Source organism: Enoplosus armatus, chromosome 22, assembly GCF_043641665.1.
Source record: "Enoplosus armatus isolate fEnoArm2 chromosome 22, fEnoArm2.hap1, whole genome shotgun sequence".
In the NCBI taxonomy this organism is placed as follows: domain Eukaryota; kingdom Metazoa; phylum Chordata; class Actinopteri; order Centrarchiformes; family Enoplosidae; genus Enoplosus; species Enoplosus armatus.
The window spans coordinates 10,825,891-10,840,967 of record NC_092201.1 but is presented as its reverse complement, the minus strand read 5'-3'; the positions used below and the strand labels follow the sequence as shown (position 1 = coordinate 10,840,967).

The 15,077-nt window shown below is 41.5% G+C and overlaps 1 protein-coding gene across 1 annotated transcript; it reads left to right on the top strand.

Moving 5' to 3' along the window:
• Positions 1-7,586: 7,586 nt before the first annotated feature.
• Positions 7,587-13,972, top strand: ifrd1 (interferon-related developmental regulator 1). The gene is made up of 12 exons (XM_070929104.1): positions 7,587-7,777; positions 9,532-9,636; positions 9,792-9,873; positions 10,630-10,754; positions 11,033-11,190; positions 11,356-11,406; positions 11,653-11,819; positions 11,970-12,078; positions 12,188-12,322; positions 12,444-12,572; positions 13,080-13,175; positions 13,274-13,972. Exons 1-12 carry the CDS (start codon positions 7,747-7,749, stop codon positions 13,358-13,360), a joined length of 1,275 nt encoding a protein of 424 aa, XP_070785205.1. The 5' UTR covers positions 7,587-7,746; the 3' UTR covers positions 13,361-13,972.
• Positions 13,973-15,077: the final 1,105 nt, after the last annotated feature.

The following is a 15,077-nucleotide window of genomic DNA, read 5'->3' as shown; positions in this document are numbered from 1 at the left end:
GTCTTGTCACATGTCCTTCATCTGCATCTAGACCTTTATTTTAGGTATATACTGAGCGAGGTTTGATATTGTTCAGCTCTGAGGGTACCATTGATAGGTATAGGCACCTAAACTGGAATACTGAGAGAAAAAGAGAAGGGGAGTGAGGAGAGTATGGGGGAGATGTTTGTATGTATGCACATGAGCATGAAAAGAAATGATGCACCAGATTCAGAGAGATACAGGGGGAAATAGAGGGCTAGCATATAACAATGAGGTGTAGTCATCCGCTGTGGCAAGCCAAAGCGCTAAAGATTCCCCAACAGATCGTCTGCCTGTTTTAATAGCCTTTGGGCATAATATCCTCTTTAGATGGGATTTCATTGTCTGGAAGGCTGCCCAGACACACACACACACACACACACACACACTCCAGCAGCATCCATGATTACCTACAATGCTTTCTTTAAGAGGATGTCTTGCTTTTTCCTGCCTCTCTGTACTGAACTGTGAGGCTGAAACTGACATAAGACATGATATTTACAATAATGATAACTCAGATTTCAACCTTAGGGTAGCCGGGGAAGAAGATTGTCATTTGAAATTAGTCTAATAGTTTCAAGCTCATCACTGAACAGTCTTATAACTTCAAACAAGTCAGCCGGCTCGCCTCTCCGGGTGGCTGCGCTAACCGCAGTGGTCGCCTCCCGCATGAACCTTTAGATAGGATGTCTGAACTTATTTCAAGTACTTTCCTGCCAACCATTTCCACAATCTCTCCCACAGCGGAGGAAGGGAGAAAATAGAAGAAATTCCCTTAATAGGAAAGGGGCTTTTCTGAGGAAATGGAATTGAACGAACTTGTCTAGTAGCTCAGCCCTATATTGATTCAGTGCCCAGGGCTTTTTGTCTGTCTGTCTGTGGAAACCTGCAAAATCGACCTCGCCATCCAAGCGACTGGTCTGAATGTTTGCAGGCCAAATAAGTGACAGCACACAATTAAAACACGTGTTTGTGGAACGTGCTTTACAACAGGCGAAAATATGGTTGGATTCCTGTGATGGACTTAGGGGTCTTACAGTGAGATGCAGCATCTGGGTTATTGGTTTGGTTTTGCTGGTGTTTACAGCACATAACATGGTGGCTACCTCCAGAGAAGGCAGCACGTAATGAGGACAGAGCAGAGTGTGTGAGGGTGCCATTTACCCCCCACGCACAGCCATCAGAGCCACAGCCAGCGACTAAATGTGCTTTTAATCTACTTAATCAGATGGCCAGATGACAATGACATTACCTTATCATCTTTATGGGCGTGTGCGCTCGAGCAACTGTGTGTGCTTGTGTGACTTAATGGATTTTTCCCAGGACTCAGATAAGCCCATATACCTGAAGTGCAAAATGCTTTCATTGCAGATTCTTATTCAGATTCTGCAGCAAATTGATGATCACACCTTTTGAGCACAAGATACAAGCTAAAGCTCACCTTTAAATAACATTTAGAGTAAACAGAAGCCAGCAAAAGGTGGCTGTTTTTTAAAAATGTAAATATATCCTGATGTTTTATCGGATGACTGACTAGCAAATTAATTTGCAAATGGCTATTCAAAGAGAGGCTGTGACACAGTGACTTTCTGCTCTGAGTGTGATTAGGTTTGAAGTTGAAATGAAAAGGCAGAGCAGAGTTGGGGCATACAGGTGCTTTTGACCGACCTGCCCCCAACTCTCTCCAAAATCCATGGTTGGGATCCTGGTGAGGCCGTGGCACACCACATCTTCAGAACAAAGGCCTCTCTCTCTGGAGCCCTCTTAAAAAGGTTAATGGATTGAGATTGAAGTTGCAAAATATGAGCCAGTAAGACAAATGTGTGCAGGGATGGAGAGGTAATTACAGTGACAGAAGCGTAGCCTAGCTGTCATAGTAAGCTGTCTGATAAAGTGCTAAACCCCTCTCAAAACAACAAAACGAGGGGAAAGAATATGGGATTCAGCCAGTGACTAACAGGCTGTAATTAGGGTCTGGGTGCTCTAATTTGAGCCTCTATCAACCAGCAGTTGTCTTTATTCCTGAACAGGGCTGGATATTTGATAAACAATATGAATTTGAATTACGTGTCTAAGGTGAGTGGAGTTGATGCCAAATGATACAGTTTGGTATTATTTGATACAGGTCACATTAAGTCAAGTTTATTTAGAGTGGTATGCAGACAATGACACAGTGAGGCAGTTATGACAAGATAAAAATGCCATGATCACTGAAGGGGAAACTGAGCTCTCGTAGCAGTGAAAACTAGGATACCACAAAGAAAATGGGATGGGAGAAATGCCAAAAAACAAGCATGCAAAACGAACAATTTTAACAATGTGTTTCTGTGATGTGCAAATATAGCACCAAGTAGAGGCAACTGAATCAGATTTTTTTCTTAATTGCATGATAGGAGAATTTAGAAAGGTATCATTATATCATGTTCAAATTAAAGGAGTAGTTTGACATTCTGGCTCCAGCTAAAAATAGGTAGAATGCATGGCTTTATAACTTACAGCATATGTGTATTCAAAGAAATAGTTTGACGGTTTGGGAATAAGCTTAGTCGCTTTCTTTGCCGAGAGTTAGATGAGAAGATTGATACCACTCTCGTATTTCACCGGTAAACGTGAAGCTACAGCAAGCAGCCAGGTAACTTAGCTTAGCATAATGACTGGAAACAGGGGGAAACAGCTAGCCTGGCTCTGTCCAGAGGTAACAAATTCCACCTACCAGCACCTCTAAAGCTTATTAAAATTAACAAATGTATCTATGTACAAAAACCAAAATGGAAAATGTGACAAGTTGTGGTGTTACAGGGGTTTATGTGCAGAACTATTTCTTGGCCTGGAGCAGTGACTTCCTTAAGTTTTGTCATAAAGTTGCCAGGCAACCAGCTGAGACTTCAGGAGAGGTGGTGGTAGGCAGATTTTGTTTCCTGGCGAGCAGTTTCCCCCTGCTTCCTGTCTTTGTGCTAAGCTAAGTCGTAGTGACATCAATCTTCTCATCTAACTGTCACCATGAAAGCGAATAAGGGTATTTTCATAGCATGTACAATACAATAAATGCTGGATATGTACATTAGTAGCTGCACACACAAACTCCAAATGATATAAATACAGATGCTTGGTGAGACGTTGCTTGGTTGAAACCGCAAGATAGATTGTCAGGAAGTAAACAAGTGAGAGCCACTTCACTTCACCTCGAGGTCTTTGGCGTCCTGTCTACAATAAATGATTAGTAAAGGAAGAGAAGGCACACTGCTCAATTTCAAAGAGAGCTGTTTGAGGTTTTTGAAACATCACCTCCGCTAAACTTTTGACGCCGTGTTTCCATCAACCTATCGACCCGAGATAATTTCCTAACCTTCCTCTCTCCCCAACAGGCTTAACCCATGCAGCCCCGCCGCATTGCTTCAGGCCATGTCATTTATTAATTATTTAAAATCGGCAGCATTGCACATGAAATTAATATTCAGCCATTTTCTATTATCTGCTGTCAGCTCTCTCTCTCTCTCTCTCTCCTTGCTATCTGTTATTTTGGTAATGATCTGTATTCCTGTGGCATTAGGTTGGCCGGGCTTGTGCCCATTGATGCAACGTGCCAGGCATGCTGAGTGAGGTTAGACTGGGCTGCTCTGTTGTTCCTTACTCCCACACTGGTTTACTGGCAGGTGATTTTTCTCTCTCTTTCCACTACACGTTGCTTAGGCTCGCCTAAACCAGTGCCCGCTACCTTCAAAATAAACATCTGGTCTTTTTCATTACTCAGTGTACATTTAGAAATGCTGCTTTTACAGTCGCCCTAACTGGTTTGGATATTTGATATTTGCATTACACGCTCCTTCCCATTAAGCGTTTAAAGCAAGACACAGCTCAGCAGCGAGCACAGTTCACTGACTCAATAAATTATGCATCAAAAACATATCTCTTAGAATTTCACTTGCTATATTGCAGGGAGAGCAGCGTGTCCTTTGAATTTCAAACAGAATGGCTCCCCCTAGTGCCAAAGACGGTTGTAAAGTGTAGATGGATAAATAAAGCAGAGTCTTTTTACATGCAGTACCTGCACTGACTAACTCACGGTTTCTTCACAGTTGTACACTCTCTGATTTTGCTATATTGCCCAAACTCAACAGTAGACACTTAGCTATGAGTACATTTGGATATTTGGGGGCACGATTAGACCCCTCAAAAAAATCTAGGAACGTATCTTTAAAAATAATTTAGCACAAAATCGACCATATTGTGGGATGCTTCCCATTTAACTACACACTGTTATTCTGCCCACTTAACACACCCCAGCTTCACACATAATAAATTATTCAAGCTCGATGCTGCAAACAGAGCAGCGGTTCTGTCCATGCACTGTGCCCTAAGGGCGACATATAACCTCTTCTGGAAACAAGTACAGTCTTACACGGCGGGCCAACCTCAGGGTAGGAAGTGTTTGTCACCTTTAATATTCAAGGCAGCACATCGCTTCATGCACAAAGTGAAGTACAAAGAAAGACTACATGTACCTTTGGCTACTGCCTGCTGAAGTGATTAAGCAGATTCTCCTTACTTTTTCTATGTGTGTTTTTGTACATGGTAATATGTTGTTTGCCTGGAACTTTCATGTTTGTCTGATGTTACTGTCTTGGCAGGATGTGTAGAAAAATCTTCTTTTGCCAGGACTATTTGGTTGAGTAAAGATTGAAAAAAAAGTACTGAAAGTGTTTTTCAGTCCGCCCACGTCTTGAGAATGCTTGTGGATCAAGGCACAAAGAAACTACAATCTAAACTGACAACTGCACGATAAAAATCACCTTTATTAATTACCAAGCATTAAAAAGGCGGTGGTGTGATCAGGGAAGCAGCTCTGGAAGCCTCCCAATAGTAGAACACGAGGTGCATGAAAAATGAAAATCAGCTTTGAATTCTGCTAGCTTATATTCTGGTGTTTGTCAGGTCTGAGCTGGCGAGAACACTGTTGACAGCTGGGCCGTGGGAATGGCAGCGACGGGGCTGCATCTGTGAGATTTTCCACTTGTGTAAGAAAGAATGAACTATTTCTGTCCTGTCAAGCAAAACGCAGAGTGACTGAAATAACAAAAACCAGAAAAGATAGTTATGATTCAAGCCCGGCTCTGCGTTGGGCCATGGTTTGATAAATGTTGATTGGGATTATTGGCCAGCAGGACAAGTTAGAGGAGACAGTGGTTATGTGACCTCTAAGCTCTCTGTGGGGAGGTGAAATTCAGGATTTCTGAAGCTATGTTTTCATGTTGTAAATCAGTACACATACAGAAAATAAACACTACATAAAGTACATACATACTATGAGGGGTGGAAAGAATAATGGCAACACCTTACAATGCAATGAATCCCAAAGCAATGCCAAAAAAACTGCAGTCTGCATTAAAAGACTCAGACCAGGAAACTCCAACATGACTACTGGAGTACAGATATTGGACATGTGCCTGCCTTTTACTGTCCAGGAAGCTTATGTGTCAGTGATACACATTGTCCCACATAGTTGAGGAAATGTATTCTAATTTCCCACCAGGATGGATTACTGAATTAAAATGTACCAGTGATTATTATCAATGGCCTTATTTTCAGTGAAAAACTAAAGAGGGCTGGCAACAACAGGCTATATCTTCTCCAGTTATCGTACAGATAGGATTGTACTCTAGTATGAGCAGGCATCTCTCTTCAAAACCGAAGTTGGTGAAATTACTCTGTAACTCAGTTCTTGAGCTCAGGGAATTGATGCAATGCATTCATTCCTGAGATCGCCACTAACTGCAGTAGGTGTGTGAACCTGTGGTCTTCTAGCTGGAATTGATTCTCTCTTGCAATGTTAGTCAGGGAAAAATTCATAATCCTTATACCTCTGTAAATAAAGACTGAAGCAGTGCTGGTTTTGTAAAAACCTCTTTTATATCACTTTCTACTGAGAGAAAGAAACATGAATTACTCAGTTTCACAGCCTTGCACTGATGGACAAATGTTAATGGTTGCATTTACCTTCATTCATACCCCACCAAAAGAAGAAAACTGAAAGCAAACTTTCACTTTGTAGCATGTATGGACAGTTCCTATCAATTGCTTTCCTCCGGGACGAACAGACAGAGCCCAAATCCATCTTATTCAGGACAATGATCACACATGAGCACCGAAGTGTTTTTACATTTGACTGCATTATATTGAACACTGTGTCCATCCCTTGTATACTGGTAGTTGATATTATTTGTGTAACTGCCTCTGCAGGAAGTTATTGCTTCCTGCATGGGGTAGGACGTCTTGCTATATAGGAAGTCATTATGACAACATATGCCAAAAATAGAAAACTTGACAAAGGTACAAAAGAATGGTGGCCACAAGCGGGCCCTTTAGCAAAGACTAAAGGACATTTAAAACTCCATATTTGCACACACTATTGAGAAATGGTCTAAATATGGGCTTTAAGTGCACCTCCTACCGTCTAAAACATTCACCAAATTATTGTTTACTGTGAAGCTGTTTGGTGATGTGCAACATACAATAGTGTACGTATTCTGCATGGCAAATGAATCCACATTATGCATTTGTATCTCAGACGACTGTAATCACAGTATTTACTGTGATACAGAGGTTATAATCACTGTTTCTAATTAAATATATAGTAACAGCATAACTGCATCAGAGGACAATCTGTCCTCTAATCACAGTAACTATTGCAACACAAACCATAAAATGACAGCATCAGCTGCAACACAGAGGAACATTATCACAGCAGGCTATGCATTGCAGCAGGCAAGGTGATTTAAGCCATAAAGACTTACTTTTCCTTTAGCAATTTTTTCGTCAGCAATTCCAAAACGTAAATAGTATGTTACACATAAGAGCACTGCATTCTACTTGGGTAAGAGTACAGTAGTATCAGTATTATCAGCAAAATGTTTAACTACCAAAATGTAGTTGTATGAAAAGCAGTAGTTGCATACTCATTATGCAGAATGGTCCCTTTAGGAGTGTTATATTGTTACATGTATAATATTGTTATATTTATTAATGTTTTAATGTGGAAGCAGCATTTTAATGTACATTAGCTTATCTTAACTACTCTTTGCTTTGTTGTTTAACAATGCATCATATTTTATTTATAGATGTTTTGTATGTAGAATCTGAATCTGCAAGTAGTAATAGTAGTGGAGTAAAACATATCCTACAATATTTCCCTCATTAGTGTAGAGAAGTAGAAGTAGAGAGTAGCATTACACAGGAGTAAATATATCCTTAACTCCATCCATTGCGTAATAAAAGCTATAATCACTGTAGTAGGCTACAGTGGCCAGCCACTGTATGTTTGAAATACTCCTGAAGCTACGACTCTCAAGTAATATTTATGGAAGCTGGGAAGATACACGTTTGACCAAAATAACCAAACAAATACGCATAGTACCCACATGTCTGTTCACTGCATCACGCGTGAACACACGCGACGCTTGTTCCTATTCCCGGATTGGTCGGCGATGCCGGGAAACCTCCTCGTGACATGTCAGCCGGTATAAATACTCAGAGCTGCCCATTTCTTACGCAGCCCTGTTTTATGAGGGAAAATGTATCGTCTCGGCCAACAGTCTATCTCCAAGATCGCCTTCAATTCCTTTTTATCCGCTGTGCCACGGGAATATTTCCATTTTACGAGACAATACAATAAAAGCTGGTCGTGTATTGGCTGATTTTTGATCAAATTGTACAATCATTTGCGCGAAAATGCCAAGGACCAAGAAGAAGAATAGCAGGGGTAAGTAAGCGAGCGGCCGCATTGCTTTGGCCTTGCTTAATGGACTTCTCTATGCTGACGGTAGTTGTAGTTCTTTTCGTGCTGTCAGACCATTGATTGTAGTAGGACGTGTTTACAGCACGGACTACAAACGTCAGAGGCTGGCCTACGTCAAAACAAAGCTAACTAGCCGTGGTCACACAAAGCATCGCTCTTACTGACAAAACGTGCCATCCTACGACAAAATGTTTTTGCTTTATGTTTACTGCCAAACTCGTTTAATGACTATAAACAAATGTATACCTCACACGAGGCCTTAATAATGGTCGGATTTAACAAGCTAACATCAGCTAGCTAATGTCAACTCCCCACTAACAAGATACAGCCTTGGTTGCTAGGTAAAGTCCATGTAAATACATATACTTGCGACAACGCGACAGCTTTCACTGTGATTATTGCCTTGGTAAACGAATAAATAGTTTTTTTGTGGTCTACATATCCAACACATAACATTAGCTCAAACTCTGCAAAGTGAGGACGTCTTGTCTGCTTGTCTGATCTCAATTAATGTTTAGCCAAATTTGTGGCTACCGGTATGCATTCCGACTAACGTTGGTTAACTTTTAAACTAGCATTTAAAGCAGATAACCAGTTTGTATATTGTTGTAATTCTTGGGTTGTTATTGTTAAGCGACAGAAGGCGGACATTTTGGACTCCAGAGAGCGGGGTGGAAAAGAGGCGGTGCCCGGTTCTTGGATATCAGCTGTCGTGGGGAGGAAGTCCACGTCAACACATAGACATAGAAATAACCTCTATTATTAGATAAAATGACCTGTTTTAAATCAGCTGACAGTGCGTCCTGTAGCGTTTGTCATGGCTTGAAATATTCAAGTACATTCATTATTGGTTGTGACTACTTTAAAGCGTGATAAACTTATCTTCCAGAGGTGAATTCAGGTCAGACAAGAGGCGCCTGTTTAGTCTGGTGACGCATCCATTGAGGAAGCAATTTCCTACACATTATTTATATTTACGTTATTGGAAGCTTCTCAGAACTAATCCAATCAAAGCGTTTTAGTTTAAAAAAAAAATCGACTCAAGATCTTCACACCCTTTTTTAGCTGTGAATTTTCACAACTGTCCCACACAGGATTGTGGAAGACATTTAAAATGTTATGCAATGATTGGCCACTATGCAAGTATTGTGTGTGTGTTTTGAAGTGCCTTTTGTCTGCAGGTTTTCATTGCAAGTTAAAGTATGCTGGATGTTTTTAATGAAAAGTTCCCCTACTGGACTGTACTATCTGATGTGGGAGGGGGGAGAAAAAAAAGCTTCCTCCTTGCCCTCCATTACACGTGGTTGTTTGCTCTTGTCTTCGTAATCGACTATTCTGAACACTCATTGTGAAGCTGTGACAAATTTATGTGGCTGACTGTCAGAGTTTCTGTCATGTCACAAAAGTTGTGTTGACTTGTGTTGACCCATGTCCCTCCAACCTGAACATAATGTCGTGTTTACATGGTCAACAGGAGCGTGGGTTGCCCTTGAGTCTGACAACATGGTGCATTCTCATATGAGATAATGAAAGTACAGCAGGATAACGCGTCCAAAGGACAGAACTGATTTAGATAACGACAGTATTTGCTACAGTACGGCGTGGAGCTGGGCTTACATAATGAACTTACACGCACCCGCTGCACTGTGCTAATGCATTTGATGTAATTAGGCTGAATTATATTTCCTGTGCTTATATTTATCTGTATCTTTCTTCAGGAGGGCAGCATGGAAATGTGCAGCCTTTCAGTGATGAGGATGCCTCCATTGAGACCCTCAGTCATTGCAGCAGCTTCAGTGACACCACCAGTGTAGCAGATGAAGGTAGGTTTTTGTGTACGTCGGGGTATGCAATTGTGTGTAATTAAACGTGTGTCAGTCTTTGTTTGAACTTGTGAGTATGCATGCTTGCTATGCTGTCAGTGGGTGTTTCTGCATGGGCCAGTGTTTGCATTTACTACATCTTGTGGTGCTGCCAGGTGGAGAGGCCGGTGAGGACGCAGCCCAGGAAGATTTCCAGTACAAGCTGAAGGGGTTCATAGACAGCACAGTGGATAAGAGGTAATAAAAAGCACTGCCTGCTTTTCAACAGTCTACATACACGTGATCTGATCTTGGCATGCAGGCTGCAACGTGTCTGAGCAGAGTCAGAGTTTCCACTTTCACATGAGATATATTTAAAAAATAAAAGTCACTTTATTCTTAAAAAAAAAAAAAAAATGCTGCATGAAAGCAAAGATTGTTTCAGGGTAGGAAAGCTTTGTACTTTTTGGCAATTTAGAAATCTTTTGCCCACCAAGGATGTAATAGTCTAATTTGTTTGCACTATTGTTATGAATTCTGAGTCATTTAACAAAAATAGATGTACAGTGTTGTGGAATAATACCCTTGAAATATTGACCAAAGAGCCTCCAGCAACATGCATCTTAAGTAGGTGTTACTAATACGGTTAAAAAGGCTTTTCTGGGATGGGCAGCCTGAGTTTAGAGTGCCACTGTCAATCACAGGAGAAAGGTATCACTGAGGTTCGCAGCCCCAGTAGACTTAAAAATAGACTTCATCCCCAAAAACACTCGTCACCATTGGTCTACTGAACGTGATGTTATTGAAGTAGGGATGCACCACTTCACTGCCAATGCCATGTGGTAATGAGGCAGTGGGTGTTTAGCGCATGCTTTTTACATGGGCTAATTTCTTCATGAAAAAAGGTAGCGTTAATACTGTCATGCATAACTCTTAAGTCAGTTTGATATTGAAGGAGAGAGAGAACCATTTGGGTAATAGCAATAATAAATGTTTGTGTACCTGTTTCCTCAGTGCTAAGACCCGACAAGGGGCACTGGATGGGCTTAAGACGGCAATGGCCACACGGATCCTGTATGAGTTCATCTCGGAGAGAAGGATGACCATCACAGACAGCATCGAGCGCTGCCTCAAGAAAGGTACCAGTGGCACAGCAGATGGGTTTTGTAGTGGCCTTATGGTATCAGTGGTTCTTAACGCATGTCTGAAAAGTGGTGAAATGCTGGGTTTAAAGACATGCAACGCATTTTCTGTAGTTGTACATGAAAGGCATTTTATTTTTATATGATCTGTGATCTGATATTTTCTGGTTGATATGATCAAGTTGATTTCCTAAAATGTATAGCTTCAAATCTACTCACGACAAATTACCCCCAAGTTTAAGGGAAAAGTTAACACTCACCCTTCTCACTGTCAGGCAAAGGCGAGGAGCAGCGAGCAGCAGCTTCTTTAGCCTGCCTGCTGTGTATCCAGTTGGGCTCGGGCATCGAGAGCGAGGAGGTGTTCAAGACCCTGAAACCCATCTTCAAAAACATCCTGGCAGATGGATCAGCCAACATACAAGCCAGACAGGCTGTGAGTACCTGAGTGTTGTCGGTGGCAGAGCAATATATGCATTGTTGACAAGTTGTGGAACAGCAGCTGCACTGCACCTGCTACTATGTGGCGGTCTGGATGTGTCTGAAACATGGATATACTGTGGGAAGTCAACTGAACAAATCTTTCTGTTTCTCGTAATAGGTGGCGACAAGTCTGGGCCTCTGTACTTTAGTTGCAGAAGATGACATTTTGGTAAGTTATTCATCACTTCTGGTGTCTTTTCTGTGATTTGACACCTCTGGGCTGGAGGGCAAGCTGCAGTGATGTCTCTCCTGCAACCTTTTGTCAGTTGTTTATTTGTACTCATTATATGTTGTGACATCGTGCCCCATTCAGTCTTAACGTTCATGATGAACTCAACCGAGCCTCAAGTATAATTACTCAGTCATAAACATAAAACTCCAGTCTTCATATTATCCCTGCTGCCTCCTGCTTTAGGACGTGCATGCTACCATGGAGTGCTTTGAGAGCCTGTTCACCCGGTCCTACGCTAGGGTGGATGGTACCAGTCCCCAGACAAGCCTGCTCCACACCAACGCCCTCCTGTCTTGGGCACTGCTGCTCACCATCTGCACTGCCAATCAGCTCAAAGACATCCTGCACAAGTAAGACACACGGTCAACCCTTTTAACCAAGTCTCACTGTCAAAAGTTTACCTCAACCACACATCATTTTATTTTAGCATTGAAAAATGTAAGATTTGATACATATATTAAAGAATAAATACCTGTGAATGCATGTGTTTTGTTGTGCAGACACCTGCCTAAACTGCCAAGATTGTTGGAAAGTGAGGATGTCAACATGAGAATTGCTGCAGGGGAGACCATTGCCCTGCTGTTTGAGCTGGCCAGAGACATGGACACGGTAAGTTCAAAGCCATGCTATGTTTAATATCTTTCCCGCAGTACAGTGCAGTTGGCTGAATTTGCTAACTTGTTTCTTGTGTCTCTTTTCTTTCTCTGTGCCCCTTCAGGAGTTTGAGTTTGACGACTGGGAGGAACTGTGTGACAAACTGAACGCGTTGGCCACCGACTGTAACAAGCACAGAGCCAAGACGGACAAGAGGAAGCAGCGGTCTGTGTTCAGGGACGTACTCAAGGCTGTTGAGGTGGGTGTTCAGGTGTCAGTTGACAGACAGCACCTCCGTTTGCTAGGTTTTATGAAGATGACACAAGGATCTCTTTTTCTGGCCATAGTTCTTCTTTTCACCTCCATCTATATTCTTGCAGGAGGGTGACTTCCAGTCTGAGACCATTCGCTTTGGGACAGAGCGCATGACCATTGACAGCTGGGTCAGAAAGAGGACATATGACGCCTTCAGAGAGTTTGTGGGCTCTGGGATGAACTATCACTTGCAGGTATCATTTTAGCGGTTAAATAATGGTGGAGTATGGCATACACCTCAAAATTTAAATACATGCAAGTCAACATATATGTCAACAATATGCACTGCAGTCATGTGTTTGGGTTTGGTTGTTAGGTTGGATGATCTCTAACGGGAACATGACACTGCACTAAAACATAATGAAGATCTTTAGGCCTGCCTGATGCAGGGAGACAACACTTACAACTTGATTTAGGATAATGTTGAGTATTGTAGAGGAAGGGGGAAAAGCCATTAAAAGTAGCTGGTTGGAAAGTAGTCTGCAGTCTGGCAGGCGGCCAGTGCTAATGGAAAACTGCAACATTTCACAAGTGAAGATGAGACAGTGGAACATTTCAGACCACTCAACACTGTAAACAGCTTCTAAAGTGATCTAGCTACTGTTCAGATTTTGTATTATGCTTGTGTTGTCTTACGCTGATGGTTGGTTTTACTCACAGAGTTTTTTTTTAATTTTTTTTTTTTACTTCTCTTAAACAAGGGTAATGAATTCATCAGAGATGTGTTTGAACTGGGACCACCTATGCTGGTTGATTCAGCCACAATGAAGGCCATGAAAATCTCTCGCTTTGAAAGGGTATGTGGACATTTGCCACATTAAACATACTGTATATACTTGTTGCTTTTTTTGTCTTCTGCCTTTGTATTAACTTTTTCCCCTCCTCTCCTTTCCAGCATCTCCACAACTCTGCTGCCTTCAAGGCTCGGACCAAGGCCAGAAGCAAGTTCAGGGACAAGAGGGTGGATGTGGGAGAATTTTAACTTTTTCTCTTTTTTTTTTTTTTGTTGACTCTAATAACCTATTTATCAGGCTTCCCTGCTTTTTAGATGAATTGTCAACCACTGTGTTCACGTGATCCTCTCTCGAAATCTATATTTTGAGTATCAAACGGTCACCCTCTGTAGACTTGAAAGGTGTCTGTATCACAGATGCTCTGCAGTGGACAAAACACTATGTTTCTAGCCACCTTTCAAATCTACAGGAGGTGAGTGTTCGATACTCAAAAGATAGATTTTGTGTAGAACATAACTTTAATGTACCCAACAGTGGTGTTGTACATATAGTGTATATTTGTTCTGTCCTCCATGTTAATATTCATTATGTGGCCTTTTGAACATATGTAATAAGTTATATAATTTAGCAAGCATTTGTCTTTGCACCATGTAGTCCTATTTAGTCCATAGCAGTGTCAAGACACATGTTGTAACTCTTCTAACCCTTGGATGGATTTGTATTTAAGTTGCACTACCTTGTTAACCCATAGCAGGTTGTTTCTGTAGAACATTGGTGAATATTGTGTTGTCTTTTTAGTACTGGGTATGTAATCTAAAGGGCAGAGATGGTGAAATAAAACACTGAAAAGCTGTAAGAAATGGATCTCATATTTTTGCTTGTTTCCCGTTGTTGGAAATAAAAAATGGCAGGTTTTTGGGGAAGTGACTTGAAACTTAACTGGAAGTGAGTTTTGAACCAGAAATCTTGGCTTCTCTTAGCTTCTGGCAGATATATGATGGTCATTTTGTGCAAAGGGCCAGAAGAAATCTTATTCATTGCTACTTCAACATAAAGTGAGGGTTGCTGAGCAGTACATCCTGCCTGTACCCTGCAACATACTGTATATATGAGGCTCTGAGATAGAACCTCTGGGGTTATTGATATGTCTGTCAGCAGTGAAACTATTCAGGAAACATAGGAAATAATGGAACATATATTGTACACAGTATTTACTCCCTCAGGCCTTCTTCTTTGATGGAGCAGTAAAAAATGGTCCATAACATCAGCGAGTGTCTCATGATTAAACTAAACGTCACAAAGCTACATAGTCCCATCAGTAATGTTGGCTTGTTACCCCGGAGCTTGGCGCACACACACATGGGCATCCTGCAAGCGATGCAGCCTCATATCTCAGGTGACACAATATTACCTTCAGGAGGAAGTGGCAGCATGGAGCTGATGCATTTTTCATGGCCTGTCTTGGCTTTCTCCTATAGGATGGGCCTGTTTTTAGTACATAGGAGGTTCATGTGTCCATCAGCTTTTTGAAAAGCCTACAGACAGTGCAAAATGGTGTTTGAAGGCTTTCAACAAAGTCCAAGAGGCAAGATTTTATCGCCTTGATGAAGTTTGGAGGGAATGATTCCTTGTGTTTAAAGCTTTAAATGGTACCAAATCTCACCTTGATGACTGCGCTTGCTGTCTGGATCTCCCTGCCTGAGCATTTCATTGCTCCTTTTAAATTCACTCCCTTTCATGTAAATGTCTTGTTATTTAACTTGTCTCTTCATTGTATCATTTAAATTTTTTATTTTCTGTTTAACCCCACAATTTGAAGGGAATACAGCGAGAGAGAAAGTGTGTCTGGGACCAACCGCCTGAGCCAAATGGCATGCTGTAAAGTTCTGCCCTGTCATTTCCCATTTTTCTCAGATGACAGCATATTCTCCTGCCATAAAATAGGAAGTTGCGGCTGGCTTGCCT